This window comes from Siniperca chuatsi, linkage group LG3 (genome assembly GCF_020085105.1).
Source record: "Siniperca chuatsi isolate FFG_IHB_CAS linkage group LG3, ASM2008510v1, whole genome shotgun sequence".
Taxonomy (NCBI): domain Eukaryota; kingdom Metazoa; phylum Chordata; class Actinopteri; order Centrarchiformes; family Sinipercidae; genus Siniperca; species Siniperca chuatsi.
Window position 1 is genome coordinate 10319214 of NC_058044.1, and position 27453 is coordinate 10346666.

General features: G+C 40.6%; 1 protein-coding gene across 2 annotated transcripts in view; it reads left to right on the forward strand.

Moving 5' to 3' along the window:
- LOC122873189 (F-box/WD repeat-containing protein 7) overlaps nt 1–27453 on the forward strand; it is a 69031-nt gene that overhangs the window by 38623 nt on the left and 2955 nt on the right. The window contains exons 1-10 of one of the 2 annotated variants that reach the window (XM_044189582.1): nt 1245–1682; nt 5949–6031; nt 7344–7485; nt 11309–11443; nt 13423–13546; nt 13726–13862; nt 14778–14891; nt 20621–20802; nt 22870–23095; nt 24618–24828. In XM_044189582.1, coding sequence (XP_044045517.1) covers nt 1644–1682; nt 5949–6031; nt 7344–7485; nt 11309–11443; nt 13423–13546; nt 13726–13862; nt 14778–14891; nt 20621–20802; nt 22870–23095; nt 24618–24828 — 1393 coding nt within the window. In that variant the 5' untranslated portion in view covers nt 1245–1643. Of the gene's footprint in view, nt 1–1244; nt 1683–5948; nt 6032–7343; nt 7486–11308; nt 11444–13422; nt 13547–13725; nt 13863–14777; nt 14892–20620; nt 20803–22869; nt 23096–24617; nt 24829–27453 lie in introns of those variants that run through there. The other variant, XM_044189581.1, reaches the window with a different exon arrangement.

The following is a 27453-nucleotide window of genomic DNA, read 5'->3' on the forward strand; positions in this document are numbered from 1 at the left end:
AGTGACGTAACACATTTGGCAGGGACACTGTTTGATATTCTCTGTTCTCAATTTGTCCAAATTAATCAAACAAAAAGCTTCTAGTGTATTTATCATGTATGGCTAAACAAGATAGATGTTTTTACATTCAGCTGCACTAAATGTTCATGTATTTTTAAACTAAAGCTGCCATCTTGAGGTTGTGATTTTGACGATCTGTAATAACAGTTGTGGAGCCATCAGCAGTGGAGATTGTTGTTAACTGGGCAGGTGCAATCACCCATTACCTGCCATACTGAAATGCAAATATTGGCCTGTTCCATTTGTGTGCAAATAAGCAGGTGCAGCAGTCGTGGATCCATTCGCACTGTTTCCTGATAGATTATAATGACTATTTTTTCTGTCCTTGGATCTGTTGGCTGGGATGTTCTTTTTAATGCAGCACTACAGTGCAGTATGTTCAATGTGTGTCTGCAGGGGTGGAAGAACTATCCAGATAATTTGCTTAAAATACCACATTGTGAAAATACGTCATTGCAAATGAAAGTCCTGTATTCAAAGTTTTTTTTTTTTTTTGATAAAGGATAAATCTTTGAGCCACTTATCAAGCAAAAATGCTAAAGATTCTCTGGCTCCAGCCTCTCAAAGGTGAAGATTTTCTGCTTTTCTTCATATTTCACTATTTTGCGACATTTTATAGACAAAATGAATAATCGATTAATTGAAAACATATCAGATGCGCAGATTAATCGACAAATAGAATAATCATTAATTGCAGCCCTGGAAGTATAATGTAGCATAACATGGAAATACTCAGTACAGTAAAAAGTAAATGTGCGTAGTTACTTTCCACAACTGCATATATGCTTTACTTGGAGGCAGATTAGCTACTTCAGTTTAATCTTCAATATAATTTGTTTGATGCAGAGGATTTTAGAAGTGAGGATGCCTCGTATGGAAAAAATAGAGAGAGAGAGAGAAGCCATGGGCGGGGTGCGCGCATGGATGGAAGAGGTGTTTTGGTTCTGCAACAAGTGGGGGTCCACCATTTATGCAGAAGGACCAGCGCGTACCCCACCCGGTGTCTGTGTGCTACGCATATGTCCCCGGTACCCTGCTCGCGCAGGATGCGCTGCGCACAGTGTTGCATGTTGGACTGCACCATTCCTGCCGTCTCCACCGGGGAGGCTGTAATCCGATCCTGTTTGGAGGAGCAGTCGTTAAGCCTGTGAAGAGGAAGAGGGCAGTGGCTCTGCGCTCTGACGCTCTCCCCTCCACTCCTCCCCTTTCTGCCGAGTGTCACCCTCTTTCTCCCTCATCTGTTCACTCCCTGCTCGGTGAGGCTGGTCGGCGGCGGGATCGTCGCATCGCATTGTTCACCCCACCGACCGAGCCCCATATAAGTCTGCGTGACACGGCGGAGCCTTTTCGCTTTTTTATTTTTTTTGTTTAGTCTTTTTTTAAATGCCTTTACCGGGGGACTCTACTGCATGCACGCCAGTCCGGTGACGTGCCCGAGCATGTTCACACCAGAGACGGCGTCGGATTTACCTGAGAGTACGCTGCCCTCACACTGTCAGAGCCATCTCCCCACCACGCACACAGATTTGGACTTCACCGATTGTCACTGAAGAGGAAAAAGGAAAACACACCGGATTACGAGGATGGGGTTCTACGGCACTTTAAAGATGATTTTCTACAAAGTGAGTAGGATTTCTGCTGGTGTTAACCGCCGGTGTCACCTCCAACACATCCCTGCCTCTTATTATTTAATGTTTGAGTCGCTCTGTCGCCCTCATTATCTCTGACGGCAGATTGTGCGGCCACTGCGGAGGATGAACAGCAGTGTAGCAGACCCCCAGAGACGCCGCTTTAATTGCCGGGGCCTATATGTTATGTTAGCGTTGCGTTAAATGTTGGAATATCACGACGGGATTTGGCATCCTTTGCCTTCTCAGTAACTTCAGCCCTGTAAATAAAGCATCAGATTCAGGGCGAATCGTTGTATCTGTAAACGGGTTACTGCTGTGGCACTTATATGGCCATTTAATTCTGCAGTGCTGGATAAAAACATGTTAATATTTCTGTGTTATACACTACTGAATTTCCTGTTTCTGGAACGCATAAGATCCCATTTTGCCTCCGCTTTGGCTCTGCACCTGCACATCAACTGTGGTCCTCCCTTCCATATAAGATACTGATGCTTTAGTTTATAACATAAATACTACATATAACAGACGGCTGGTATCACCTCCTATGTTTTAACACATGCATACTTCCACTTTTGTCATTAACTATCAGTTTTAATTAACAAAAACAGTCTCCAGCTAGTTTCCCCCTGCAATCCTCCCCAGTTTGCAGGGATATTATGATTGTACATTATGCAGCAGTGGTTCTTGCACTGACCAAAGTGGCTGCTTAAGATGCATGCATGTGATCAGTCTGCTGTCGCCTGTTGGAGTAGCCTATTCTCTGACATTGTGCACTCGCCTCAGGCTCCAACCACAGATAATGGGTCACTGTGTCAGACTGCATGAGGTAGAATATCCTCAAGGATGTTGGGTGTATTATGCTGGATGGCAGCCATAAAATGATGCTCCCTTAGTTGCAAATGCAGAGTACAAACAAGAATATGAAAGGGAATCCGTTATGTAGAGTGTGTAATGTAAACAAATGTGTTTCATATTTCAAACTCAGACTCAAAGAAATCCCTTGCAGTGAGGGATTTTTTGTGTAGCTGTGTGTGTGTGCACTTTGTCTCTGTAGTGTTGATGCTTATACTCAATTAATCCTAATGATTAAGTGAAAATGTCATTCTTAATCAATGACCAGTAGTTTATTGAATTGAACCGTGATTCATTTGTATTCTACATCCATTTTGTGGATGTGCTCATTCTAAGATATCGGCCCCTAGAGCACAAATATATCTTTATGCTGCTCTTTGGTGGTACTGACAGAAACTAAAACACCAAGAATTATATATTTTAAAGACATACTCAAACTTATTTTCTGATTTGATTTCAAATCTGGTACTGATCAGTTCTACAACTTGCAAATTTTTTCCAAAATGGCCAGTTCTCGGGTGCAAATGTTTCTGCGTCTCTTGCAAAGCTGATTTACATGATGAAACTGTTTCATGGCTGCTTAAAACGCTGTTTAAAGAATGAGAAAAGATTTATCAAGTGACTGATGCTGCAGGATGTAGTCTCCGTTGAAATGAATCAACACATTATGTAAGAGCGATTGCTGTCTTTAAAATATCATTAACTCTCTGTGTATCCATCTGTCGGGCTTTTGGACAGATAGGGAAGGGGGAAGCCAAGAGGAAGGAGGGGGGACTGATTAGTAGTGATTTACAAACACTGCGTTCTCTGGTTGCCTTTTCCCAGGCTCAAACACAAGAAGAGGCTGGTTACACGTTGTTTTGGGGTTTTTTCCACACCCGCATTTAGTTTGAGGTTTTTCTTACATGTGCACACAGAGGCGCATACACTCGAAAGCCAGCCAGCGCTCCCCCTTTTCTCTCTCACACTCTGAAACACACCCACAAAACATACGCACACACACACCCACTTCATGCGTACACACACCCCGGCAGTCCTTGGCTACTGAACTGCCATTGCAGTGAGATCACAGCGTTAAGAACTAGGCAGTGGGGTTTAAGAGCTGGATCTTAACAAGCAGAAGTATCTTATAAATCCCCCTTTATTTATTTTCCTTAGTAATCAAGCTGTTTAAATGTAGACAAGTGGAACATAAGCTACATACCTAGCTTTTGAAAACATTTGGTTTTTGCCACTTAGATTAAATTTCCCTGTGCTTTTTCTATACATTTCCATAATGAATTACTCGAGATTTTTATGGCTCTTCCCTTGATACTCTCTGCAGCTTTACACAGGAGCTGACTTGTGAGGAAGAGATCGCAAATCATTTGTCAGATCAGTCTAATGTCCAGGGGAGCACATAACCTGCAAGTTGGTGTGCTAGTCATGCCTCCATAAACTCTAAAGGCTTTGGTTGTTTTGGTGCATTGATTCATTCTGTAGTCCACATTAAATACTGAGGTAGGGATCCTGTATTGATGCCTGATGCATGGGTGCAGTTGGGATATCCTGTTCATCATTCAGCATTTCTGAATAGTTTTTCTTGGTTCATCATCGTTTTGACATACTGCGTGCTGTTCTCAATGCTCAAATGTGCCCCTCAGGCTGAAAACACTGAGAGGACAAACACACACGTACACACACTCACCAAATTATAGTGATAAAAACAAAAAAACACACATTTTGAGGAGAGGCATGTAATCATGCCACTGTACAGCCAGACAGTATGGAGTCAAACGTTGAGTGCTGTTTTCTTTTGTAGCACACAATAATACAATAACATACCCCAAAAGGCATGAAAACAGCATTGTTTGCCACAAAGGGGGGTGGGAAAGTTAATTTTGAATGTGGTTTATGCTTTCTACAAGCTATTTTCTACAATAGCAGGAGGACAAATAGAAGTTCTGCAACAAATTGTCCAGTACATGTTGTGTCTTGCAGCACAACAGGCTGGACGGCAACTGCAGACAAACTGTTGACAAATTCTTTTGACCCTAAATAAAAGTGCAAAACATGGATTGTTATGCCACATGTATAAAAAAAAAAAAAAAAACCTTGTGAAAAACATGCTATGTGCTACAGCGCAGGAATAAATCACTCATCTGCACCATGATGTCTATATATTTTGGTCAAAATATACCCTTGTTGGTGCTGCTGGTGTTTCCTACAACATAACTGATTTTAAGTGAAGTCCAGACAGAATTGAGAGAACAGTCTTTTTGTCCCTTTGTAGAATCGGTGGCTTTACTTGAGGCTTAAACTGTAGGAACATACAGGAACAAATCTTGCCAAGCTTTCACTCAAAACATATTTAATTAATCAAGAAACAAGACCAGACTGTCACATTGTGTATCTTATTTTCTGACTTAAAATCAATGTTCAGTTATTCAGCTTGTTAGCCATGAGGGAGTGGCGATGAGATGGTGATCACTCGCATATGTGGTGAGAGGCCTTGCCAGAGAGAGTGGCAGGCATGAGATGAAGAAAATTGGCTTGTACACAGGCTCCTTTGTTTGCGCAGTAGGGTAGATGGTAACAGGGATTGAGTGGTGTGTGCGCGCATGCAGGTGATAGAGAGCGATAAAGAACTGTCTTGCTCTGTTTTTTTTTTCCTGAAGTATTGTGTGAATCAAACTTCAGTGCCAAAGAATGCACCCTGTACCCTCCCTGAACACGTTTTTGTACTTTGTGGTTATTCTGTGTGCATGAACACGCTGTGCACACGGAGCTTTGGGTGTTAATGTGTGATTGCCTCTGGATATTATGGCGTGTCTGGTTGCCCAAGGATCACTGTTTACTTGTCATGTGTGCCTCAAACATGGGAAATAATCAAAATAAAAAAAAAAGCACAGCATTGTTAAACAAGCACCTGTTTTGTATCCTACTATCTCATAATGTTGAGCTTCTTCATCTACGGATAGGTCTCTGCTTTGTTATGGAGCATGTTAATAAATTGAATTTCTAGCCTGTGCATTAAAGTTTAATTTCCTATTTGCATAAAGCTGTTGCAAGACTTTGGTGTCTGTAATTTAATATTCTGAATTTCAGACATAATGTTAACAAAGTCTGTAACATGCAAAAGCAATTTTCTGCTTCTGTTTTTAAAAACTTCCATGACCCGTGTCTTTTCTTAAAAAGTAGTGACTTAACTTTCTATCAAAAAAACAGTCTATCAGAAGGGAGGGAAAAAATGACGAGCTGCCCCCTCCAACCAAATTCCACATGGCATGCTCTACATTTGTATTTACTTCTTAAAAGGATGCAATGTAAAAATTAGGTTTTTGTGTTTTTAAATACAGTCTCCTCCAGTGTTACGCTCTGATGATCTCTAACATTTTTCTTTTCTCTTTTTTATTTCTTTCTCAGATGAAGAGAAAGTTGGACCATGGCCCAGAGGTCCGATCTTTCCCTTCAGGAAAAAAGCCCTGCAAAGGCCCAGAGTATCCGAGGTAAAGCAACCTAGATTTCACCCCTAAGGCCTCCCAGTTGCTCAACAGAGACACACCTTTTCCCAATGTTTCTTCTACTGCAGTGTTCTGCATTTCTTTCCCACCTTAGGGTCAAAATAATTTTAGTAGAAATGACATTTTAAAGAGCCATATCTCCTTATTTTAGTGCTATACACATATTAAATGAAAAGAAATAATGAAAAAAATATCAAGAGGTATGAACAAAGATGCGACATGTCTTCAAACAGAATAAGGCTTCACATCATATTGTATCTCCAGCACCCAGTCAGCAGCCCCAGATGTTTCTCTAACCCTGAATATTTAATGCACGTGTTCACATGTAGCCACATTAAAATTCAGACTGAATACAGCTGTAAATGTTGCCATGTAACTGGCTCCGTCTCAGCTTCCCCTCCCATTAAAAATGAATCAATAATGAAATGGACCCCCAGCTTCCCGTTTTGCTGTCAGCAAGCAGAATCTGAAGTATTGAGGGTGCCAACGGGACGGTTTCTCCTGCTGCCCTTATATTACAAGAGCACACGGGTGCCCTTTGAAGTCCTGTGCTGCTTTTCACATCCAGGTTCTTATAACAGGAGAGTCTGGACTTCAGCAGAAATCTGAGGGATTGTGCACACTTTGAAGTCTCTGAGTTAAAAATGTATCTTGGAAGTACTTTGAGGCAAATATTTACATTCAGATGTGCTTCTCCTTTTGTGACCAACATTCAGTTTGAAACTAGAAAATGTGTGACAAGGACATAAAAATATCCTTTTGCAAGTTTAGATTTCTACATTTCTACAGCTGCAAAACTACTATTGTTTTTGATTATAACAACACATCTGTCCACTTGGTCATAAACTGTACATAATTTTTTTTAAAAAGTATGGGGATTATAATTAAGGAAATTAGCATAATTTAAAAAGAAAACAATTTTTATTTGAATTTGCCAAGCAGAATACACATGCTTTCAGCTGGGGGTTTTATTGCCAGTGATCAGTGATAGGATTAGCTGTTCCAGTGACCCAGGGGGCCATCTTTGGTGTTATCTCTGTTGTAATAATAATTTGTAGTGGAAATATCTGCAAAAATGAAGCAAAACTAACCCAGGAACAACTAAATGCCCTCATAATGAGTGTATTATTGATCACATTAATAGTGTATCCTTGTTCCCGTAATGTTTCTATTTTTTCCCCCATAATACTTGTTGAAAGCAGTGCGTTCTCGTCCTCTCTCTAATGTCTACAGTAGTAGCTATTTGCCTGTGAAGATCTCATAATTATTAGTTTTTAAGGTTTTTTTTTAATTGCAGCCCGACAGGAATTGTCCCCTGTCCAGCCACACCCACCACATTTGGCCACATTAGGACAGCCAATGGTCAGGGGCAGCAGAGACGGCGTATCACCTCAATCCAGCCACCCACGGGTCTCCAAGAATGGCTCCGAACATTTCAGGTGAGCACAGTGGAGTTTTCTTTCTTTCTTTATCTTTTTACCCCATGGGCAACTCTGAACCCTCGAGCAAAAGCTCATCAAAAAGCAGATGTTGTGCCCAATCAATGTTCACTTAGTCTCAGAGATAATTGCTGCCTTGTTGTCCTGGCCCACCACATTACCATAGGCACTGTAGCATGGAATTGGAATTAGCCGCACCTGTTCAGACTAAAACTAGTTATAACATCACATATTTCTACTGTAGACTTTGATGATGACCTTGTCATGTATTTTATGTATTTTTACTGCTTAACCCAAGGACAGTAATGCAGACTTTGGGTCTGTTGAGGGCATTTTGTGTCCATGATTAACAAACTTGGAATGGACAACTAATTTTATCTGGTTTTTAAACACTTCAGTGGTTACTGTCAGTGTATATAGACATCATAGACTGATAAAGACATATGGTAATACTGTATTAATTTCTCAATATTATAGTTTACCCTATTTTTATATTCATTTTACTATATTATCATTGCCTGTAAAGATGCAACATAATAGAGACATTTCTTTCATGTTAGACTTCAGCTCTAATGATTCCAGACTTCATGGAAATGGGATGCCATTTAAACATATTAGCCTTGACGGGGTCTCTCTGATTTCCTATATAATAGGTTCCCATGGATTTCATTACCAAAGAGAGCTTAAACTCATTATCTTTGAATAGCTGGGCGAACCTCTGATACCTCAGTGTTTATTTTACGTATATTAGTCCACAGGCCTGACCTGCCACAGTCTACTGTCTTTAATCTGGCAGCGCAGGCTACAGGCAGCTAAACCATAAACTTACATTCTGTACATTCCCCAGTCCAGTCCTAGCCTGTAGCTCTTATTAGAGAGGAAAACACAACTACAAAGCAGCATACTGTAGCTAAAAAGAAACGTCTGTCTTTTAGAGTGCAAAATCCCAAAAGAACACCAGAAGTTAAAACACAAGGACACACATGGTCATGGCAAAGTCGCATATTGCATTGAGATTTTGGGAAATGTGCTTATTTGTACTTTTGCAGAGAGTTAGATGAGAAGATCAATGCCACTCATGTCGCTTCATTAAATATAAAGCTACAGCCAGTAGCCGATTAGCTTAGCATAAAGGCTGGAATCAGCTGGTGTGGCTTCCTCTTACAGTAACAGTCAGCCTACCAGCACCTCTAAAGCTCACTAATTAACAATTTATTTCTCGTTGGTTTATTCCATCTAAAAACTTTAGTGTAAAAACAACATGTTTTGATTTTACAGAGGGTTATGTGTGGGAATATTTTGTGGCAAAAAAAGCAAACAAACATATATCCCAAACAGGCACATCTGGCTTGATACCATACATCAAATTTCAAATTTTAAAATTTATTTAAATAACACACATTTCCTACTGAACTTTATCTAAACAACAAGGCAATAGGTCAGTAGCTCAGCAATCTGTGTTGTGAAAGAAAAGTTTTTTGGCAGATACTTTTCCCTGAATGTCTGAACTAAAGTATTTTATCAGCAGCTTGTCACGATGATTAGTTGATCAAAAGAGTAACAACGCATGTGCATCAGTGAGCCAGCCAGAATTCCCTGCATTTTTCAAGTATCAGCACATCCCAGATGTTAACTCCTGGTTTGTCTTACAGCCATTGTCAGGGGATTGTTGAAAATTTAAGAAATAAGTAACTGAAGCAGAGGTAGGCCTGATGAATTGAGGGTAAGAATAGTTTACCAAAAATGATAAACTACAATTAATCACACACGTTTATATTGGAAACTCTTACAATACATTGAGCTCTTCAGAAGTTTGATTTGAGATAAATATTCATTATTCTGCAAAGTGAACAGCCCCATTGGGAACAATGAAAAGTCTTAAACTTTTAAGAAACTTACTTTTTAAAATGTTCTTTGGGGAAAAAACACAGTGAACCACTGTTTAAACCTGTACCAAATTAGAGAACAAAATATTTAAAATGACACAAACTTTCATCATTGAACATGAAAAATTGCCAAGTACATTTATGAGTACATAACAAACTAGAGGCTAGAAGGTTTACTAGCAGTTTAAACAAAACAATCCCATCTCAGGTTGGGAATTGTGAACCTGCAGTGTTTAGGATTCTGTTTAAACAAAAAGTAGTAATAATCTATGGCAGAAAATTGATTTAACACATAAGTAGATGTTGCATGGTCCTCCCTGTGGTAGGGAGGAGGTCTCTGAACCCCCTGATTACCTCCAGAACCAGCACCTCTGGCTAAAGCTTTTAGCTGCCAAATTACAGGTGGTTTGTGTGTGCCAGATTTTCCATCCTGCCTCGTAGCCTGTAATCATTGTTAGATTTCAGCGCTCCACAGAGGGAAAACAACTGCGGTTGTTGGGTCCAACATACAGTACAGTGCTACTCAGCAGCCAGAGTTAAACAACTGAATGTTCAAGCGGGAGAAATAACCCCACAGAGTTCTAATGTTGTTAATGGAGTCTGGTTCCTGATGTAAAAATTTTCCACTAATGTATTGGCTGCTAGAAATAGGCAGGTGCCTCAAGCAATTCTGTGCTGCTGTGGAGGTCACGTAGGGAACATTAACGTGTTACAGACACACTGCACAAGGTAGTATGTTTCCAAGGCGCTTCAATCAAAGGAAAATAAGAGCTTACACAAGCACACTAAGGTGTCTAGTTTGACAACGATAAATTGGCATAATCCTGCCCATAACGCCCCGCTGCTATGTTTTTCAGTTAACACTGAATACGTTTACAGCTGTGTTGGGCGTGGCAATCTAGGTGTGGAGGTGTAATGCATATTCAGCTGACAGTGTTCAAATAGTGTATTGCCACCTGTGATAGCCAACTTGCAAAAAAGATATATTTTCATTTTATTTTGAGAACCTCTGGAGAGGACGGTACAGAGAGAATACGGAGATACACAACTGTACAAGTCAAACAGTCCCTATAATGTTGTACTGATACCATATGAGGGGAAAAAACACTAAATAGCTATAACAGAAAGTGTGTTAGCACATGATTTGGGATATACATTAAAACAATTGCAAAGTCACTAAACACAAGTTGATACAAGGTAAATTGAATGTTTTGCTGTGTATGAAATTGTAAAGTAAGTGGACTTTGTGCTCCTGAAAAATATTTTTTAAATACATGTATTTTCTTGCTGGGCATCACATTATTGTCCAAAATCTCATGGATGTCAGTGGTGAAGAATAACATTATTTGATGTGATGAAGGTCTCAAAGTATCTTAGGCTACATCCACACTACTACGTTTTCGTTTCGAGTTTTGCTACGCTTACACCTAGTGTCCACACTACTGCTGCATTTTTGAGCCCCGAAAACGGATTATTTTGGAAAAGCAGCTGGCCCCAGCAGCTCAATACTTTAAATTAGCTACATATTTTCTTTATACTACAGTCTTACTAGAGAAAACTAGAAGGTGCATCCTAACTTCTGGAGGGTCAGCATTCCTGGATCTCATTTTGAGTTGACTCGGCAAATTCTCTTTTCATTAGGTTTCTATTAGTTGAGACTGTCGTGCATTGTGAGTTGCTAGTTTCAGTTGGTCTGCCACCCCATGCTAGCACTCGCGTACATCTGATTTAACAAAAAAAGAAAATCCTAAGCACTCGTACTGTGCCACTGTACACGCTTTTAGTTGTTTGAGAGTGATTGAACTTCCAAGTTTTGAGGACACGTAGTGTAGCTTTTATCCCTATCAAGCTTGAACGCACTTATTGTAAGTCACTTTAGAATATTAATGTAGATCATGTAATGTAGATCAAACCAGTTTCTTTGTCCTGTTTTCCAGAGCTGGACTGGCCCAGAGAAGCTGCTGGCGCTGGATGAGTTGATTGACAGCTGTGAGCCCACACAAGTCAAGCACATGATGCAGGTGATCGAGCCGCAGTTTCAGCGAGACTTTATCTCCCTGCTGCCCAAAGAGGTGAGTTCCTGGATCCCCTTTTCTGTTATTAAGTCACAACTTCATCTCCAGTCCTTGTCCTCCTATTCCTCTTCCTTCTGACCCGAACTCCCATGGGGAATCCCTCGTGGTAGACATTGTTTTTGAATAGGCATGACGTGACAGAGACGAGGCTTCCTCGCCAGCCCTAATCCTGTCACAGTCTTCCTTCACATCATTTAACAGCATCCATAGTGGGTGTCTTGTTTTTGCTCTGCATCATAACTGACAATACAAACAATCTCAGTGCCACACTGATGATAAGATCACATAAGGGATTCTTACAACAGCCACAGTCCACCGTGTCTGGTGTAGCTGATCAAATACTTAACACCTTGTCTCTGTCTGGCAGGTGTTAGGATGATGAGGGGGGGTTGGTGGCATTGAGAGTGAGGCAATAGGATGCAAGATTTCAAGGTGTCAGCACCACTTGCTCCAAATATACAAACAGCATCATGTGTTCTCACCAGGACACGAGCCCTCTCTTTTCATTTTGTTTTCTTTTTTTTTAATATCCTGTTCCCTCTGACTTCTTTTGATAATCCATCTCTCTCCTCTCTGCCAGAGCTGCTGGAAATATATTGGTGGGGCTGTCAAGTAATTTTAACAGGACAATCCCTGTGGCTGCACTATAGACACAGATGAAATTGAAACTATGAAGAGAATCTGCAGAAGGCTGTGTGTCAGGCTTAAAAAGCAATCACTGACTCAAGGTCCATTCATAAAACTTAGAATATCCTCAAGCCCGGTAATGACTACTGGCTTAGACCGGCTTACAGGTGATTGAGGTATGTCAAGGTTTGTGGGTCTTGTCTGGGGCAAGTGACTTGAAATAACCCTAGAACTTAACTGTAAAAACCCTTGATAATGACCCTCAGTCCTCTTTAAAAAGTTGTCAAGGAACTTTTGAACTCTGTAAAGTCAGATATTTGAGAAGGAACCATTATTAAGGAATAAAGTACTCGAACTTTTAAAGGTACAAGGATGTTCAGATCAGGGGCCCAGTGTCTCAAAGACAGACTTTGACTCTGGCTTAAATCTAACTAATAGTCAGTTTTCAGATAGATTGTCAATTTTTTCTGACATTTTATAGATCAAACGATTAATCAAGAAAATAATCGGCTGACTCATCAATAATGAAAATAATCGTTAGTTGCAGCCCTACTTTAGACTAGATCTAAGAGCAAAATGAAGATTGGCCTAACACTACCACCAGTCTAAAATATCTTGGTGAAACGGGCCCTGGTTGTTGGAGTGGCCCTGACATGATGTTCACTCCTGAATTTGTCACAGTGTGCTGTGGGTCATTATCATCTCGGATTGTTGTAATATAATAAAAGAACAATATTTGCACAACGGGTTACACCTCATCCTACAAATTGAACCCATAATCCTTCCCCTTTTTATGATGATACAGAGCAATCACTTGACCTAATGGATAATGCAGCGCATTGTCTCATAGTTGCAACAGACATCGTGTGCTTTGTCCAAATATATGCCTTTTTTAAAATATGTTTCAAAAAAACAGCATACCATAGCGTTTTTCCCCCTAATGTTCAGAGGTCCAGATTTATGCTCATTATACCAGGTTTTGTGTCTTTATGTGCAGGTTTTGGCTTAACAAACAGTAGCCCTGGCATTATTACCTGCTGTGTGAAGCTCCTATTGTATATTTTTGTTAGGCTTCAATAGAAATGTTGATTCAATTCTATGGAAATACCATTGTCTACCCTTGTCAGTTAGATTCATGTTGTTAATATTGTGCACACAGTTTGTTTGGCAAATGTGTTTTCTCAGCTTTTCCTTTTTGTTATTGTGATTTAGTCACTTCGAACTTTAAGTCCTCTTCCATGAGGTGTTTGTACTGTTACAAACACACCCACTGCAGTGAATAATGGGTCCTTTTTGTGTCGTCTTTTCCATTTACACCTCTCACATTCCTCGTCCTTGTCTTTCAACAGCTGGCTTTGTATGTGCTGTCATTCCTGGAACCGAAGGACCTCCTCCAAGCAGCCCAGACTTGTCGCTACTGGCGCATCTTGGCAGAAGACAACCTGCTCTGGAGGGAGAAATGCAGGGAAGAAGGTGAGTCTCGAGTCTTTGCAACAGATGCAGACAGACATGACAGCATGCAGTCACCCAGCGGGAGCAGTCTGAAGCTACCGCTGTGGTTAAAGATGTCGTTGTACCTGTTTTTAAAATAAACTTTTAGAAGAAAAGCATGAGCCTGTTAGTCCAATCTGCTTCTGTTTCTCTCCTAATAGGCATCGATGAGCCTCTGCCCCCCAAGAAGAGGAAAATCGGCAAGCCCGGCTTCACTCACAGCCCCTGGAAGAGTGCCTACATCAGGCAGCACAGAATAGACACTAACTGGAGGAGAGGGGACCTTAAATCACCCAAGGTAGCTTTTTCTTCAAACTTAAATTCCCCTGAGGTTAGCTGATCTTACAGATCTGATATTAAATGACTTTGAGTCACAGAACGACTGTTCAATACAGGTCTGAGGTGTAGAGTTGATGGAAAGTTAGTGACAAGTCAGGTCCGTGCTCCGCAGTATTCGTATTGAATGATAATTGAGCTGGAGCACAGGATGATCTTACTCTCCTTCAATCTAAAGACTCTGTTTGTCTTTTGCCTGTTCAGAAGTTTCCTATAAAGCATGACCAGCATGCTAGAGCTGATCCTTAATGGGCCTTGTGTGCTTTTGCTCCTTTTCAAACGGCCTCTGGGTCATTTTAGGCCGCCACTGATGTAAATTTGGTTACTCTTCATACTCCTTTGCATATGCAGTGTGCTCTGTGGTTTGCTGAGCTAGCAGTCCTGTGACCAATATGAGCCAGCAGAGACCACACACACACACACACACACACACGTTTGTTTCACTATCCCCATGGGAGACAGTTATTGACATAGTTCTTTCCCTAGGCCCTTACTCTAACCTTAACCATCACAACTAAGTGCCTAACCTTAACCCTTACCCAATTGTAACCTGTACCCTAAAACCAACTAACCCTCAAAAAGCAGCCTCTACCCATGGGGACCTAAATTTTTGTCTTCACGGTGACACAAGTTCCCATGGTGCATTCAGGTTAAAGTCCCCACCGGGATATAAGAACATGAAACACACACACACACACATCAGGTGTACACCTGCAGCACTTGATGACATTTTCCTCTTATCTCCTCTTTGATGTATAAAGCACCTAAGACGTGACATTGTCAGCCTCCATTCTTGCCATTTGCGTTGTCATTCCACATCCACCTCAATCGTCCACATCCTTTTCATTGCACCTTTCTTTATCCGTCCCATCTAAAGGTGCTGAAAGGTCATGACGACCACGTGATCACCTGCCTCCAGTTCTGTGGCAACCGCATCGTCAGCGGCTCTGACGACAACACGCTGAAAGTCTGGTCGGCCATCACAGGAAAGGTATGGGTTAACTGCTTTTCTATTTCGTGCTTTCTCCTTTAGTCTTAAAGGCTTCCTTTTTTCTGCACTGTTGTCAGATGTTATTGGGACCGTAGGCATGGAGTTTTTAAAGTTAACTCAACTTGTTGATTGGGAAGGGAAGGAGACTGTCATCTAAATAATTGCTTAATGGTTAAAAGACTTCCTGTCATATGTAGAAGGTTGTACATTTAGCTATACATAAAAACATATCAGCTTTCCTACCTGACACCTAAATGTATCTGTACAGCTCCCACCAACCTGATAGTTAGTTATTAGTAACATTTGTCACGTAAAAACATCCTGTCTATTCTCTCCTCTTACATTTAGCCAGTTTGCAGACTTGTTACACAGCACATGTCCGCATACTGTGTTAGTATTCATTGCTGAAGCTGGTGCAGCCACACCGGCCTTGTGCTGCAGCTTTACGCTGTGTATTAAAAAGAAAGGCAGTGGTTGTACTGTGTTGTTGGAGAGAGGTTCACAGATTGTTGTAAATCTTAGCACTTTCACACCTCGGTGTTGGACTCCATTTTCAAAAGAGCTTTTTTACTAAAAAAATCCTCTGTAAACTGTTGCATATTTCTCTTTTCCACTCCATTCCTTTCATTTGTATTTGGCAAATAATTGAGATAGGCTTGTGCTGGGAACTTGCAATTTCATTTCATAAAAATAAAAACATTCAAAGAAAAGAGAGAAATTGATATTCTGCATGATCACACTGCAGTAGGGTTCTCTTTCTGTTGGACACAATAAATTAGAGAGCTCGCTTTTCGTTGCTGCAAAGACTCGGTCTAACAGATAGTAAAGGTGGTATTCAGCCAGCTGGTGATTACACGCATATGCGTCACAGCATTTGCTGATCTGAACAGATCTAGCCAAGGTCATCCGATGCATGGAGCACGATTTGGCTCTCCTTCACCCAAAGACTTAATATCTGGATGACAGGTTGTTGAGTTACAGCTGCAGTGGCTCCATGTTGGTCGTGGAAGTCTGCGATGGGTCACATCGCCAGCAGGCTCAACTGCTTTTCGTGAAACCATCCTGCATTCAGACTGACGTCACAGACGCACAGTATATTGTCGGAGTTGTTGTTTACATTAGTCATGAAGAGGAGATGAGCCTAAATCTGTTTCTGTTTGGGTGCTGTATTCAGAGCACATCCCCCCTCTGTGGATTTCATCTCTTTGCTTCCTTAGCTCTCGACACCAGAGAGAGAATCCCTCACTCGAGAGGAATGGCCAATTAAGCCTAGTCGACCATTTCGGGTGAAGTAGCTGTCGATGCCAGTAAAACTGTAAAGTAAAAGTACAATGAGATTACCAGCACCTGCATTTGTTTTTCCTCTCAGCTGTCAACATTCTTTATAGTCTTTGCCAGCGTATTTGAGGACTTGATTGCTATGTTTTCCTCACTGTCAGTTTGTCCCCGTGAGATGCAGGACTGTAAAGTGGTTATCAGTGGTCTGGAGGTGTTACACAGTTTGCGATGGCCCTTGGATGAATGCCTCTTGTGGCTCCCAGTACACGTGCCAATATCCCTCCCTCTTGTCCATCATATTGCCAAGATGTTAGGAAAATATCTACTCCATAACCTTCCTTTTTAAAGTAATTTGTTTGACCTTGGTGCACCTTTTTATTTTTCACATAAATCCTTTAACTTCTAAGAAAGCTCAGGGTACTTTTCCACAGCTCAGCCGCCAGCACCAGAACGTGGACCTTACTCAGAACTGGAGCACGATGATCAACTCTGATGTTGAAGAACTCTGATGTTTTTCTTTAAACGTTCTCCTGTTGAAGCCTGATGCCATTAGACTGAAGATGTGGTTTTCTTTTATTTGCTCCATCACCTACATGCTCTGAAAAGATAGTATATTTGTTTTTGGGTCGATTTTCATTCATCAGAAAAAGCAGCCCTTGCAAATCAGTAATGACTTTAGTGGACGATTATAGATCACAGCTCATACGCTAAGATCAGCGGCTACATCTGTCCTTTTCTTCAGAGGAAAGATTTGAAATGTAGCTCCGGCGGCTTCGACTGTAGGTAGAGGATTGAAATTGATAGGACAGAAAAAGAAATTGGTCACAGCATAGACAAGTTGTGCCAGAGGTAAAGCAGCGTTAACACCTCTCCTCTGCCACCTGTGCTGCTTTTACTCAGAAACCTTGTGTTCAATTTAGAGCGATCAAAAAGATTCCCCTGTGAAGGGACAATGTGGGGTGAATCAAGTGGTGTTACATCACTTTTCAGCATCAAAATGTTCTCATGTTTTCTCTCCACCCACAGTATCCCCAACTCATCACTAAATAGTGCATCAGTTATGATGCTGACAAGATTGTAACAGATGTTTCTATTAATAGTTTAATGAATCTGTTCAATATCCTTTTTTTCCTGTTCAAGATTTCTTTGTGAATCATGTATTTTTCAAACTCACTGGGCATTTTTAGCACAGAAAGTAAACTGTCCCATCATACTGACAGGGTTATTTACATGGACTAATATGTTCAACAAGTATTCATCAGACAGCATTACTCCAGTGCAATCTTGCCAAAGGTTCAACAAACACTATAACAGATATTTGCTAATGTTTCATCTTTGCTGCCAGTCTTGTCCTGCCGTTGATTGATCTTGTTATATAAAACACAGTGAATTGAACCCTTGCTGGGAGGCAATCAGGGAATTATTTTATGAGCACGTTATGTGTCAATGCCTCCATGCCTCTGAAAGAGCTGGGCCGTTGCTTAGTGATCAGGTAAGACCATGGGGATTTGATTGTGGTGAAAATATTGCATCAGAGATTGAAATTAAAGTTATTCATCTTTGCAGGCATGTGCAGTTCAGATTTGAGGTCTGGAGGGATTTCAAAAATCTTTGTTTTCCTTCTGAAGAAGTGGTTGCTTAGACGATACTTGAAGGCTCCGTCTTCACCTGATGGACCTTTGTCTTTGCGTGTCCTCCAGCTTCAGTGAAAGATGTCAATCTTTCACACACACACACACACACACACACACACACACACACACACACACACACACACACACACACACACACACACACACACACACACACACACACACACACACACACACACAAACAGCCACACTCTCATTGCTTCAAAGGTGGGTGCCTGGTGCTTAACAGAGCAGCACATGCCCTTGGTGGTGCCTGTCAGCAGCAGTGTCAGCTGTCAGGCAGATCTAAGATGGCAGACCTGTGGACTGCTGTCGTATCCAGGGAGAGGTGTCCTCTGCCAGATGCTTTAGCTGCATAGATACCCAGTTTACCTTCTCCTCTTTTTAACTAATGGAGATTGGAGATTGCTGTTGAAGCTGTGAACTTAACAGGAATATTGTTAAGATGATAAGAGATGGGGAAATTACTTATGAATTTGTTAAGGCCATCTACCATTTATACATGGGTGCGTGTGACTGCACAACAGAGGCTGTGATTCCATAATAATGCCATATCCTGTTTAGGAAGCCGGTGTGTCAGTATTTAAAGTGAATCAGTAAATCATACCCATGTCATAAAATCAGCAGCTCAAGGAATGGAAAAGTCCTCATTCTCTCTCAGTGCTCAGAATACCTTTAGTCCTCATTCAGTCTTTTCATTAATCTTCCTTATTCCTCCAACATTTTTCTGTTCAACAAGCTGAGAACATAGTCAGTTTTTGCAGTTGCAGGGGAAAGCATGCCAAGAGAAGCACTTGGTGGCTCAGTTGGCTAAAGTGTCCTAACAGAATAACTTAATTACTTTATCTATCAGGATGCCTTGGGATACATTATTGCACATAACAATGGCCACTGATCAAAGAGAGAAAAACGGAAAGTTGTCTTAGCTGTTTCATAATTTAAATAGCATATATCATCACCATTGTTGCTGTGGTTGTTTAATCATAGGAAGAGTTTGAACAGATCTACTTTTGAGCTGTGTTAAACAGACTCCTGCCAGCCATGCAGAAACATGCATTTTCCACGGCCATGGTAGAAGTCTTTCTCTTTCCTGTCCCTCTTTCTTTACTGTCAAACTATGAAATCAATTGCAAAAGAAAAAATATATGTTAAAAAGATGAGAGAAACTTTAATAATGCCTAATGTATCATGCAGCGTGAGTCTATAATAATGTGACGACTTGACCTGAGGTAGTTTACTTAAACCTTTGCAAAACATTAGCTGCATGCACCTTAAGCCCTGTTATTTTCTGATATTTCCTGCTAAGGCCAAGGAAGGTGGCTTTTTCAATACAAATAGAAAACTACAGTATATAATCAGCCTTTCATGGTTTAGAGCTCTGTGGCTGTTGTACTGGATACTCTCCCATTCTTTTTTGTTTTAAATGAATAGAAAATATAATGCAAATGTAAAGCATTGTATTAAAACCCTCATGTGTTCGAAAAAAGGTCCTTTACAGGTCCTTTAAAAGAATGCAAATCTTCTTTCACTCTCATGGACATCATCATTTTATGTTTGTTTCACGGACAGATAAAGACGCCTATACCCTTCATTTCAGGTATTCTCTCTTCCCACGCAGTGTTTGAGTAGGCTCTAATCACACACTGTGATTTTTGTTCTTGGAACCTCAACCGCTGGCTTCAATTCACAAGAAAAATCTTGCATCCTTGAGAGTATGATTAAAATAAACTGCGGGCCTGTAGTTTAGTGTTACAGAAGAAAAGCAAATATTCATTTTAAATGTGGATTAAGATACACGTTGGACAGTCAGAGTGTTGTAAAAATCCTGATAACATACCACAATATTCCACAAATTAGCCATGTTTCTGTCATATTTTAAATGTACAATACACTGGAATTAAGTCAAATGTTTTTCCAGCTGCAGTATTCTTTGTTTCACTGCTGTATAAAGCTAAGAAAAAGAACCATGGTGATAAAACAAAAGAGACTTTTAACACAGTAGTGAGGTTGATTGTAGGGTCATGCCACATTGGCCCACAGTTAATGAAGTGATTCTCTTTATCACAGGACAGAGAGGGGGAAGACAGGCTGCTGCATCATCTTCCTCTTTCACTCGCTGCGATAAAACCTCTTGCCCTGCCATTCACTGCTCAGCGGCTTATCAGCTGCAGTCAGGGGGGTCACATGCTGTACACTTCAGCAACACGCTCCACTCTGAACCTGACATAACCACAGCACTCGCCACCGACCTCTTCCGCAGTTTGCTCCGCTCCTCTCCCCAAAGAATTTTAATTTAATGCATTTAGGATAATTAAAGAGGGACAAATGAGACAAACCGTGGGGACGCAAATTCAATTGATCAGAAAGATTTCCATAACTGCTGTGATCGATAGCTAATCTACCATCCCTAATGAGGATGAATGGGCGCATTTCATATTGAAGACAGTTGTCAACCCTTTCTGCAAAGAGAATGAATTGCCTGCTTTTCCAACAGATAAGTAAAAGCAATTATAAAAGCTCAGGGAGAGATTTTGTCCCAGTACAGCAGCAGCAGCAGCAGGTATGGAATGACTGAGATCCTCTTTCCCCTAAAAGGTCACACAAATTTCATTTTACTTGTCTTTTTTCCCCTAAAGGCAATAGGAGGTCAGAAATGTAATTTGAGTTCTTAAACTCAAATATAATGTGTATGAATGAAATCACCCTGAATGTCTTTGAAACTAACTTTTCTAACAACCAAAGTCTGCAGTAGCATTGAGGGATGTACTGATCAAGACTCTTCTTCTGCGATCTTTTCAGTGTCTGCGCACGCTGGTGGGCCACACAGGGGGTGTGTGGTCATCCCAGATGAGAGACAACATTATTATCAGCGGCTCCACTGATCGCACACTCAAGGTCTGGAACGCAGAGACAGGAGAATGTATCCACACCCTCTATGGGCATACCTCAACAGTGCGCTGCATGCACCTACATGAGAAAAGGTATGGAGCAATTTCATCCTTAAGCCTGTGTTGAATAAAATAACGCTTTCACAGTGTCTTTTGGCACCATAGTGCTTTTAAAATGATGCACATTTAGCTAATAAATCTAGAGCTGAAAGATTTAGTCGATTAATTGATGAGTTTAACATCAGAATATTAATCTGTTAAGTCCAGCTTCTCAAGTGTGTGAGGATTTGCTGCTCTTGTCTTATGCAACATTAAACGGAATATCTTTGGGTTTTGAACTGTTGGTTATATAAAAACAAGCAATTTTAAGATGTCACTTTGGGCTTCAGCAAAGTGTGGTGGCTGTTATTCACTATTTTCTGACAAATTAATAATCACTTAATTTAGAAAATGATGGTCAGATGCAAAGACTCGTTAGTTGCAGCCCTAAATAAATCCTTTAAATATGTGAATTAGTGAGGTTTATTTGTAAAAATGTTTCTCTTCGTCTTAAAGGAATAGTTTGATATTTTGTGAAATACGCTTTGTTGCTGGGAGTTGGATGAGATAATCGATACTACTCTCACGTGTGTATGATAAATATGAAGCGATCAGCAGCAGACAGTTAGCTTAGCTTAGCATAAAGACTGGAAGCAGGAGGAAACCGCTAGCCTGGCTCTGTCCAAAGGCGATAAAATTCACAGACCAGCACCTCCTACGTTATTTCGCAATAATGACCGGCTCGCTGTACATTATCCCGCTTAATACACGGATACTTATAAAAGAAATCAATAATTTAACACCAAATATTGATTAAAAATGTATGATTTAATTGATTTAAAAATGATTTTTTTTCCCCAAAGGACTTTCTGCGGATTGATACGATTGGACTCGAGAGTCTGTGATTAGAACTGCGTCCATAGCAACGGTCTGTTATTCAGAAATAACAGACCGTAGAATGCCGTAATTGACCAATCAGAATCAAGTATTCAACAAAGCCGTGTAATAAAGCTCAAATAACGCGTTATATCTTGTTTGTTTAAACAAAAAAGTACAAAAACCGAAATGTAAATCTTCTCATCTAATTAGCAGCAAGAAAGAAGACAAGCATTTGTCCCAAAATGTTGAACTGGTCCTTTAATGTCCCATTTGCTCTGTTATTATTAGAATCATAACACCCAACTTAACAGCGATCCCACCAAGCAAAAAGAGCATCTCTGCAACACTCTAAGAGGACAGTATCTATAAATGTGAGCATGTGGTCTCATAGTGATTAAACAGACCTTGTGAGCCGTCTTAAGTGAACTGCTGCTCACTCATTCACTAACTCAGTATTACGCTCCAGAGACTCAAAGTGCTCTTTTTGCCTTAGGGCCCACCAAGGCTTTTGTGTAGCATTTGATTACTCACTCAGTGGAAATGCTGTGAGCTGCAGGCAGACAGTGAATAACATGTTGGTGATTTCCATCTATGTAGTGCTGTGAGGCATTTTTATAAATGAGAGCATGCACTATGTGTATTTACAGCATGTGTTTTATCTGAAAAGCTTGTGATAAGAGATAATTTCATGATATTGAGGAATGTCTGTCTCAATCTTTATTGAAGTGTCAGGAATCTGATGTCAATCAGTGACCAGATTTCCCTCAGTATCTCATTTTTTAATAATAACCTTCAATAATATCCTCGGTACAAACTGTTCTTACAGTAATCTGAAAAATGTAAAACTTGAGTAACAGAGTTTTCTCTTCTATAATATCTTTCCTTTTCCATTCTGGGTGAAGACACCGCTGGAGGGCTGTTTGAGTTAAATAGGTGTTTTCATACATTCAAGTGTGAACATGAATGTGACGCTGTAGGTTACCCGTTATCAGAGGAGTGAAAGAAAATGTTCATACCTGTCTCATTATTCTGTCAATGCAGCTGCCAAGGTATTAATGTGTTTATGAATGAAAGTGTTGTGTAGACTATTGAATTTAATCTTATAGAATGGAAGGCATTCCTTCTGTGGGAAAGTGAAGCTCAGCATAAAGACTTTCACAGCAGCTGTAACTATTTGTGCTGTACCCAGACTCATACATTCAACCAAGTACCTGACTCGTTGTCTTTGTGCCTTTCTCTAAGGGTGGTCAGTGGCTCCCGTGACGCCACGCTGCGCGTCTGGGACATTGAGACAGGTCAGTGTTTACATGTCCTCATGGGCCACGTGGCTGCGGTGCGCTGTGTCCAGTACGACGGGCGGCGGGTGGTCAGCGGTGCCTACGACTTCATGGTCAAAGTGTGGGACCCCGAGACGGAGACCTGCCTCCACACGCTGCAGGGCCACACCAACAGAGTGTACTCATTACAGGTGAGCAGCTTCACACACACATTCAGTTGTGTGTGTTGTTTTTTGCATTTGTACAGCAGCAGTTATTCCAGTCATTTACTGATCTACATCAACAGGCTCCCATCCCAACAGGCTAAGGTTAAAGTTAAGGCTGAACCTGTACAATCTGCATTAAAGAATACAGCAGGATTGAGTTGCACCAGTAATTCGTAAATCTATTACTACGTTTGTATGTAAAGTCCTTGCAAAGTTCTTAAAAACTCTGAGCTGGTTTTAAACTAATAATTTGATAAGAAATGTTTCACCAATAAAAGTTAAGGAATATTTTATCTAGTAAAGACTTGTGTAAACTGGTTGCTAGGAAACATCTGTTGCGCCATCCACTAAAAACCAAACAACTATGTAAACAAGAAGTCACTGTAGCATCACAAGCTGTAACATAACTTTCAAAAATAATTATGGAGCCAAATGAAATATTAAACTTAGCTTTTTGTTTTTTTACATCTGCACACAATAACAAATGATTGTGTTTCAGAGTTTGTAGTATTCATGCAGTTGAGAATGAGAGAGAAATAACATTACATTAGCGTAACATTTTGTAATTCAGGGTAACTTGTGTTATTTTTGATAAATGTACTTAAAAAAAAGATCTTCCAAGTTTGCCATTATTAACAGCAATTTAGATCAGGTGTTGCTTATATTCAAAGTTTTACACCTCAATTATTATATTAGCAAGCTAATGTTAGTTTTGTCAGTTGGTTCACTTAGTAACTATTACACCTGGCAGTTACTGGGTGTAAATATTTAGTAACAACTGATCTCTATGTAAGAACCAGTTTGTGTGGTGCAACATGTTTCAATTTAGTGATTTTATTGACAATTTAGTTTTAATCTCCAACATTATAACTGAGATTAAACGTATGAACAGCTGGTGCGGCTCGTTCGAGGACTGACTTCTCTGTAAATTGTCCATGATTCTAGGACAGTGAACCTCATCGATATGTGCATACTATATGTACAAGTATGCAGTGTTTGTTATTTAAAATAAATAAATCAATCTACTCTGATTGCACCAATGTTTTTCTAGTCTTTTAATGCATCCTCTTCAAACGTGTGTGTGTTTGTTCATTCCTGTGTGTCCTCTAAGATGTCCTCTCATCCACTCTGATTACGGTGCACTTTAGCTGGTGCCATCACCCTCAGAGAGGATAGCTGTTTACTGCACCGATAGATTGGTTTTTGTACCACGCAGCGTCGTTAGGCTTTTAAAGTGTTGGTGCTCGACTATTAGACATGGCAACAAAAAGAGAACTTTCACAGATCAATAAAATTCATTCATTTCAATGAGTTTAATCTTCGGTTTGTTAATAGAAATAAAGTATGCTGTGTAGGTATCACCTGCAACTGCATCAACTGCAAGTTAAGGTGACTGTTACTGTTGGCAACTTGATTTTCAGTTTAAAATGAATTTCATCAACATTCAGTCTGCGATCAGAATGAAAAAAGTGCCACGGCTGAACTTTTGATCCTCTCTGCCTTCTAGTTTGATGGGATCCACGTGGTGAGCGGCTCATTGGACACGTCTATAAGAGTCTGGGACGTGGAGACGGGCAACTGCATCCACACGCTAACGGGGCATCAGTCCCTCACCAGCGGCATGGAGCTCAAAGACAACATCCTGGTCTCAGGCAACGCAGACTCCACGGTCAAGATCTGGGACATCAAGACGGGCCAGTGCCTGCAAACACTGCAAGGTGAGTCTACCATCGCACGGGCTGTTGCACCACCTAGGTTTAAGTTTAGGCGTAGCTATGTTTGAAGGTACTGCAGGAGTTACGATATAACTTACTTACAACGTAAAGTTGAGGTGGAACTTAAAATTTACACCTCCCCCGAGCAGATGTAAGACACTCCCTAACTGTTGTCGTAGCTGAAAGGTTATAAAAATGGCAGGGACTAATATTAGAAGAGCCAGAGAAGAAATTTTGTGTTTTCACCATTATCTCGAACATTTATGATGAAACTGACATGAATGCTCAGTACTGTGACGTACAGTTACCATTATTTAGTTATAACAAACGAGGGCACAAGTGCGATTTTATGCTGCATTTACTTGAGATGCCAGTGGCCGCTGTTTTTATTGAATCTAGAGGTTTTCCAGTGACTTTTGTTGATCTTTTTATTATTATATATTTAATTGTAACAGCCATCTTCACATGGAAAAACATCAAAACAGAGGAGATCAATAAATGATTGTTGAATTATTAATGAGGTATGCACAAACACGCGTTGTATCGCATTGTTAGCTAGTTCACACATGATATCAAACATCAGTGATTCTTAACCCCAGGGGGTACTTAATATGGAAACAAATGGAAATTACGATTTGATAAATATATATCCCTACTGAGTTACCTGTAGCACCTGAACACTACGTGTTGCAATTGAGTGTGTAAAAACAAGTGAGCAGACAAGTCTGACTGTTAGCTAAAAGTATTGGATAAATGGTTGAAACATCCAGCTTGTGCCACTCCTCCTAAACATTCACAGTTTAATTGTATGAAAAATATTGTAACACTTTTCTTTTTATTTTAGGTCACTTAATTTCTGTCACTAGTTGGTAGTATCTTTCTGCAACGATGTTTTGATTACAGTCGACTTAGTTAAATTGTGCGCATAAGTAGAGATGTGCATATGTACAAAGCGGTGAGTAAAAAATGGCCACATCATCCTTGAACAACAACAAAAAGCACATAAGATGGGACTTAGCTTGACACTCAGTCCAATTAAAACTCAGAATAAATGACCTGTTTGTGGCAGTACGGAGCTAAACACCTTGTGGGCCTGCCGGTCGTGATTACAGTCTCATTTCCTTTGTGTCTGTTTGTATAGTTCAAACTCCATTAGCATTAGCAGCACTGGTGCCTCACAGGAAGTTGGAAATCCTTTGCTGAATAGCAGCAGCAACCACCAGTGCCCAACCCCTAAATGCTCTCATTAGCAAGCTACAACCCTGTATGCTGGTCCTACAAACACCAACACACACACCCGCTGAACAAAGGAATGCCCCAGTGTGAGTCTAAAGAAAGAGGGAGGGATAAGACCGACCGGGGGAGGATGTGAGTGTCATGTGAAGAGGGGGTGACTACAGTGAAGGGATGAGGGCCAGGGAACTTTGTAGGTCATATAATTAGGTCAGCGGACAATTTCTGCCATTCATTAGTGTGTTTTGATAAGACAATAGGCCAACAACAAGGTCGTCACTGTCAGCTGAAGAGAGTATAGGTAATGATGAAGCAGGCTGCTTTGTTGTGGTAATGGGGTGAGAGAAGAGGAAGGCAGAGGCATGTTGGGGGGTTGGTGCAGCGCAGTATTGTATACTCGGGTAAATAACAGCCTTTGATCTAACTGCAGACAGAAATGGAAAAGATGTGAAAGCTTGTTGACAGTGAGATTTCAACAAATTTTCTCTGCAAATGGATTGTGAAAGCGTAAAGAAATTAAATGTCTGAATGAAATAGCTGCTATAGCAACCTCAGTAAAAAAGCACTTCATTTGCCAGCACTTGATTCTGCGCTTGTTTTTGTTTTGTATCACTCTAATTGATTTAATTAAGATATCATTTTCAAGCCCCTTAGGGAAATCTTAAGTCACTACATGCGTACAGTCACAAATAAAGTCACCTCAATGAAGGCTGTAACAGCCGCCATCTTCACTTTAACTGTGGCCTCCTGCCAGCACACAGACACACCAGACAGAGGTGTAGCTGGAGCTGCTTAGCGTCCGTGACAGTGACATGCCTGAGTCCTGGCATCTTACTGCTGCTCGTCCTGAAGCCTGACTACAGTAGGAAGACCTTACTACACACACAGCTTCAGGAATAAGAGAGAGGATTTTTCCTTTTGTCTCACAGGTTTTCTTTTGAGTTCTTCTTTCTGAATGTGGGTTCTTACGCCTTCTAGTCTTTATTTCAAACTCACCCATCCACTACTCTACCCACTACATCATATTTGTTACAAAAGGCTATTTTTTGACAAAATTATACCAGGAACTATAGAGGCCCAGGACATGAAATTGATTGATCACGAGACGAGAGGCTTACCGCCTCTAACAGTTTCCTTAGAAGATGGCGACCTAAACAATAGACAACTCATTATAAATGGCACATCTGCTCCTTTCCCCTGAACTTTAATGTTTTAGCTTTAAAACTGTGTAGATTTTTATAGTGTTGAGGGGGTGGTCCACCTCTGCTGTAGAAAAACTGTGAAAAACCCTGCAGGAAAGATCAGGAGCTCTTGCGCATTACTGTTTGCATTTCCAAAACGTCTGAACAACCGAAAATGATGGTTAGGTAAATTAGCCTGATAACTGAAAAAAAG